This window comes from Diaphorina citri, unplaced genomic scaffold (genome assembly GCF_000475195.1).
Source record: "Diaphorina citri unplaced genomic scaffold, Diaci psyllid genome assembly version 1.1 scaffold250, whole genome shotgun sequence".
Taxonomy (NCBI): domain Eukaryota; kingdom Metazoa; phylum Arthropoda; class Insecta; order Hemiptera; family Psyllidae; genus Diaphorina; species Diaphorina citri.
In genome coordinates, this window is record NW_007377687.1 from 38,064 (window position 1) to 45,056 (window position 6,993).

The following is a 6,993-nucleotide window of genomic DNA, read 5'->3' on the forward strand; positions in this document are numbered from 1 at the left end:
AATGGACCTATGAGATGTTATTTGTTGCGTAAACACAAATGGATAAATGGAACAGTTTTGCTTTCTATGATTTTTGTTTAGTTTGACCTTAATTCGAATTCATTGTAGAAAGGCAATTTTGTGATTGGTGAAACTGTTAAAGTACCTTATAGGTATTTATATCATACAATCAATGTCATTGTCTACAATAAGTATTCAGAATACTGTTTGAGTGTTCCCTTGAGATACCATCAGTTGGAAAAATAAATTTGATTTTTATCGAATGGACCTATTGGATGTTATTTGTTGCGTAAACACAAATGGATAAATGGAACAGTTTAGCTTTCTATGATTTTTGTTTAGTTTGACCTTAATTCGAATTCATTGTAGAAAGGCAATTTTGTGATTGGTGAAACTGTTAAAGTACCTGTTAGTTCGACTTACCTAGTGATGAGTGTTGTTAATTATGTGTGTTCTAATTGCAAAATCATTTTACATTCCAAAGATGGCTCTACTTTCAAGATGAACCTCAGAAATCTTTCTTCAATATTGTGCAAATATTTCTTCAATAAAATTATGTACAAGTTCACGACACGCGTTAATCTCAGTGACATTATGTCGAGCGAGCATAATGTTAATGGCATTCAAACCATTGTTTACATAGTCATGTAGAGTGCATGTCAATCCTTATCCTTTATGTTGACAAGAGTTCAGAATGTGTTTCTGATGAGGGGAAATTAGGTATAAATTACGAAGAGATTCTACATAGAATATCTAGATCACTCAATAGCGAGTTTTTGCAACCACCGTTAACTGAACTCTTTAACGTTATTTGATTAAAACTCTTTTCTGCACATGTGCAGAAACGTGTTTTCGTGTTATAACATTAAATAGTTCAGTTAACGAGACGCTAATTTTGGTCGCAAGAACTCGCTATTGTGTTTTGACTTTGACCTACACTTCAAAGGTATTCTTCTCCACCTTGGGGTGTCAATGTCTATCCGTTTCGAATGTTGGCAGTTGGCAATCATCGTGCGTAGGTACCTATCTTATTGGTGGCGATACGGAAAAGTTCTACAGAGTTGTTGCCAAGAAGTGTAGCTGTGCAGCTGACACAAAAAACAACAAACACCAACAATAACAACAACATCAACAATAACAACAACAACAACAACAACAACAACAACAACAACAACAACAACAACAACACCAACAACAAAGCAATGTGCAGTTCTATTATACAGACAACGAACACTTTAAGAACATATTGTTGACCCGAAGGTCGTGTAGGTATAATGGGGACCAAATTTCCAAATTATGAAAGAGGATTATGTTGAAGCCAATACTAAAATGATGAAAATGAAAAAGTTTCATATACATAATATGTATGTACCTACAGATATGTAGCTACAACATGTAAAATAGCATTAAATTAATCATATCTGAACGATTGTGTTCCTATACTATAATAATAGTAACAGTGATAATAATAGTAACACTCTCCTGTAATATAATAATATCATTTATTATCCAGTGTCGTGGCCCGTGGGGTGAAAGTGGGACCAAGAACCTAGGAAGGAAAATCCGACACTGTTCAGGAAAAGTTATTGAAAATAATGAGATGCGCCACTGATAGCTTTGTAGAGAAAATAATGAGAAATAGGCCATTCTACCCAAGAAAGCAATTTTATTAAGCAATTCTAGAGGAGACAAAGAAATATTATTTTAAACTTAGCTTGGATTGAATCGGATTTAGTAACTACCTATAACCTATACATTTGAAGAAACTAAAAACGGTGATAGTTGGCGGAGACTCACACACGAAGCAGTCACTAACTTTGAAAACGCCCGCCTGATATCCTTAGACAACAAACGCCAGCAGCTGATAATCATATCTATTTTATACAAAAATTTACAGGATTTTGTAAATGTTTGTATTAGTGGTTAATCAAATTACTAATCCTGTTTCATAATTCAGCCACGTGGATAGTGACATTTACTTCGTGCTTCCTTTGCTATTTTTAGCATTTCTACGAATACGGACATACTGATCGGTCACTTTTCATACTGGCCGCTGGAAAGTGCGAAATGCGGAAGCATGTTGTATGTATAACCTGCTTCCAGTTTTTCTGCTTTCCATTGACAGCCACTGTTTTTGTACTCTACCAATAGGTGCTGTATAAAATGAGCTTTTGCGAGATAAACGCCCACTAGGTTTAGGATTTAGCCAGACTTACACCACAGTCAAAGTATGCAGTAGGCTACGCCGCGCCGTGATTTTACACCAGTGGTAGAGAACGAAATCAGCTGCTCTTTCCCTAAAGAATCGTAATTTCTTTCAATATTTCGCTCCTGAAGGCCACAATTTGATTCCCCTTTCCCAACATAAACCAAGTCCAAGCTTATCATGCTGTCAACATAAAAACACATTACACAGGAGACACGAATGAGAAATCGGCAAATCAGAACTGAAATGTCAACATTAGTCAACATTTTGTCATATTTCATTGGGACCAATCTTGTCTGAGCTCAGTTGGTAAGCTCTAATTCGGTTCATGCCAGTTCGGAGCCTCCTTGACCCGAAGCAATTATTAGGGACATCTTCAAAGCACTCATTGAAGAACTTCAGCAAACCGAATCCAGGTAGCTCTAACTAGATAAGTGGATCACAGACTAATCCATTGTTCTCAAGGCTGGTTCCATGGGACCGAAAAAAGAAGTGATTCAAAACTGAACTTCAATAGAGTCAGTGGACAATGATGTGAATTCCAACAAGGTTAAAAAACATTTTAAATGTGAGTTCTTCGACTGATGATAGAAAAATATACGAAGACTTTCCTTATTTCTCTGAATTCCACTCTGCATGGAAATGAATTGAATTCCATTTTTCATTGGGGGAAAATGCGAAATTCTATTCTGAATTCAATAAAGAAACCAAACAACTTCCACAATGCGGCAGTGCCACATAGGTCGAGGTTCACTCCGCAGATTATCTTAGGATCATTGAGTTAAATCTAAGAGCCAACCTAACACCAAAGTGTGGGAAAGTTTTCGTTTTATATGAATCAGACTGAGTTGGTAAACACCGGCATACCCGGTATTAGATTTCCCACTCCAGATAACTTAGTAGAGTAATCTCAGAAGAAATGGCCCTAGCTTTGATATTGATACGAACCTTCTCTGCTGATGAGGTTTGAAATCTGATGGATTGTGTCCTGTGATAAAAACTAGTAACGAACTGTCCAACCATACAGTCATTTCTGTACTAATATAAAAATCATCATATTAGCAAAGTTGTTAGAACATGATAGCAATAGTCTACTTCTAGGTTAACACCGATGGTCTCATTATTTCCGCGCTAAACAAAACATACGGCTCAATTCTATTATTACGTGTATGTTTGTAGATATAAGGTTGGATATTTCCTCCTCAGACCCGTTGAATCATAAAGTATTCAAGATGACATAGTAGAGTTCGCTAAATATCTCCACTAAATAAATCCTCTAAATAGCCCTTTAAACTAAATTCCCTGAGCTTAAATAAAATTAGAACGCTCCGGATGAGCAGGTTCTGCTCTTGTCTTTATTTATGCTCCGTTTTATGGCAGCTTTTAATGGCAATAATTATGTATGTAGATAAAAGATAATTGTCTAAATATTTTGCTTCGAGGGGGCTTTAAACAAATGCAGCCTTTAGTGTAGGCATTTTGTTATTACTCGTATCTTTGCTCTTGATACGAGTACAATGCCAATGCCAGGGCCTTTAGTATCATTGTTTGTGTGCTTTAACCCTTGCTTTCTGATGTACCTTTACTCTATCTCCATGTTTAAGAGGTCAATGGAGACACTTCAGCTTTCAAAGACGCTTTTGTTTTGCTTCTCTCTGTTCCAGTTGCCAAAAAACTATGCATTTTCTTACTCGGTAAAGGATCAAAGTTCAGGAGATGATTTTTCCCATTCCCAGGCACACAATGGTCAGTCTACCAAGGGAGAATACAGGGTCAAGTTGCCTGACGGACGTATGCAGATCGTTAGTTACACAGCGGATAATAGTGGCTATAGAGCTGACGTCAGATATGTAATGGACGAAACACCCAAGAACAACTTTGACGAGAAGTTTCCTAACTATGTGCATGACTTTACTAATAATGGCCATTCTGAAGACAATAGCTTTGATCAGTACAGAGATAACCACATTAGAGATTACAACCCCTCCCTCTACTTTGCTCCTACAGTAGCGCCATCCGTAGCACCCGCCTCGACAGCAGATCCTAACAGTATCAATCATGTCAACTCACCAGAATACTTAGAGGATTACCAAGTATACAATCCTCAACCAGGGCCAGGACATCCATCAGGACTAAGCTACTACGCAGAGTCTACACCTTCTACACCAGCACCAGCACACTTGAAACAACCTAAGGAACTTGTACATGACGTGAACTATTTACTGAACTTGGTAACACCAACAAAGCATTCTCTCCCATTATATCAACATGCTGCTAAACTGAAAAATGCACAAGTTTCCTATGAAACAACAACGCAAAACACTGAACTTGATAATGAACTCTATGGAGGAAAGTATAACTACAATCCTGTTAAAATTGAGTCTCAAAATTCAAATAAGAACCAAGGGATGCGATACCATTATGAATCGATGACAACTAAATACCCAGGTGCTAACCAAGGTCAAGGATTCAGACCATCATTACAGTCATACTATGCTCCCTCAGCACTTGTTCATGTTGAACCTCCAAACTTGGGACCCGCACAACCTATCCAAGCAAATTACGTTACTCTTCCTCGTGATAAAATTCCATACAAGTACCCACAGTCCTTCGTCAGTCCAAACAATATTCAGGATAGCAACTACCAAGCGAACAGCGTCAAAAACTCCGAAGTGAAACAAAGTGAGAAGACAACCACTGAAGAGTCACTGACCATGAGGCCACACATCAAGTACAACACAAAACCAGCCGTGCTACAAAACAGTAAACCACAGAAAAGTACAATTCTGCATCAGCCTGCTACCCCCACGCCACAGTCACCCAAACAATACGTTTCCCAAACCCCATCCCCTGTATATTACACATCCAGCGTTACAACAGCTGTCCCGTTCAATGAAATTTCCCAGCACACTTCTGGAACCACACTCAATTCATACGAGTACTCGGGAGAATATTACACGAAACCCATTGAGGAAGAAGAAGAAATAAAAGTACAAACATATAAACAACCAAAGAAACAATTTTCCAAGCTAGTGCTTCCAGTGACAACGATTAGACCCAACTATGGTCCATCTTACACACCCAAACCTCATTCACCTCAACCATCACCACAACCTTCTCACTCACCACAAACATCTTACGCTTCACAGTCTCCTTACACACCACAACCATCTTATTCCCCACAATCCCCCTACACCCCACAGTCAGCATACACACCACAACCATCTTACACACCACAGCCATCCTACACACCACAGCCATCTTACACGCCACATCCATCTGCCACACCACAAAAGTTGGTGTTCCTACAGCCTAGCATATCACCCGTGTACATCAACAGTCTGGAGGACACCAAACCCAGTGTGGAGTTATCCTACTTGAGAGACGTCCCGAGTGATTCGGTCTATCTGAAGCACAACGCAGACCCATCTAGTCAAGAGCTGAGTGAGGAAGCACCACGTCCCTTTGATTCTTACTCCTTCTCTACATCTGTGTCCCCCAGTCCGACACCTCTCTACACCCAAGCATCCACATCGTCTGAAGAGTACTCGAAAGAGAGCTTATACTCCTTTGTGCCATCCGTGAGACAGGAATATGACCTGGGCAATGCAGAGTCGAGTAACTACTCCTCTGGCTCCTCAGAACAGGAATCCTCTAGCGCAAGCACTGAGGAGATGACATCAACAACACCGAGAGTGGAAGAAAACAAACGACAGCGCAAAGCTACAACCGCCAAAGATAACCATAGCAGTTACAGTACCAGCAGTATTAGCAGCAGCAGTAGTACTGGAAGTACTAGTACCAGTAGGCGTGCTCCAAGCAATCAAGAACAAAGACGAAGGTCGTAGGAGTTGACAAGACTTTAGCTAATTGTAATCAAGTTACCAATCGGTGTACAAGAGTTACCAGTCAATCACATCTGAAAGTTACCTGAAATAGATTTTAAAATCACATCACTTAGGTATAATTTATTGTAATTTGTATTTAGACTAGTTGTAAGATATTTTAGATAAGAGTTGTTTTGGGCCATAATAGTCTTACCATTTTTTCGATGTAGGGTAATTTGTATTTAGACTAGTTGTAAGATATTTTAGATAAGAGTTGTTTTGGGCCATAATAGTCTTACCATTTTTTCGATGTAGGCATATTTATTGTAATTAGAATTTCTATTTGGTAGGCTGATACCCAGAACCTTTCTGTGCGTGATTGATGTTGCTGGTTATTGGATTGTTCAATAACTTTATTGTAATGGAAGTTGTAGATATTTATGATAGACATGAGGCACGTGGCAGTATGACTAGGCTGAAATGTAAACATCTCTCTTTTGTTCAAGATCAAATTTAATGATTTCGGTGATTTCAGTGCGGAGTGTGGAAGCATTGTTGTTCTTGTCAAGATTCTATGACGGGGAGACAGCGGAGGAATTTTGTTACAACATAAGATCCTAATAACAATTCTGAATTGAACTCAAAACGTCAATCTCGAACTGATCTTACAATACTATCAACCAAAAATGAGCAATCAGGACGCGACTAATTAATTTCCCCCAAAAATTAATAATCAGAATGTCTGGTGATTTTTTGCATAAGAGCTTCGGAATTTGGACGAGTATTGTGGGTCAAGGGAATTTATGATTTTGAACGGGACATGGTACTTACCGGTATGCGTGTGCCTTGTGATTAAGGCTTTATATTCCTTTCACTTCCGATGTGCTCTGAGCTACACGAAACATACAAATTAAGTCAAAGTACGTTTGATCGATAACTTGAAACAAAGAGAGAGGACTG

General features: G+C 38.8%; 1 protein-coding gene across 1 annotated transcript; it reads left to right on the top strand.

Annotated features, from left to right (window-relative positions):
* The first annotated feature begins 3,801 nt into the window (after positions 1-3,801).
* LOC103506607 (adhesive plaque matrix protein-like) lies at positions 3,802-6,249 on the top strand. The gene has a single exon (XM_017442945.2). It carries the CDS (start codon positions 3,802-3,804, stop codon positions 6,052-6,054), a length of 2,253 nt encoding a protein of 750 aa, XP_017298434.1. The 3' UTR covers positions 6,055-6,249.
* The last annotated feature ends 744 nt before the right edge of the window (positions 6,250-6,993 follow it).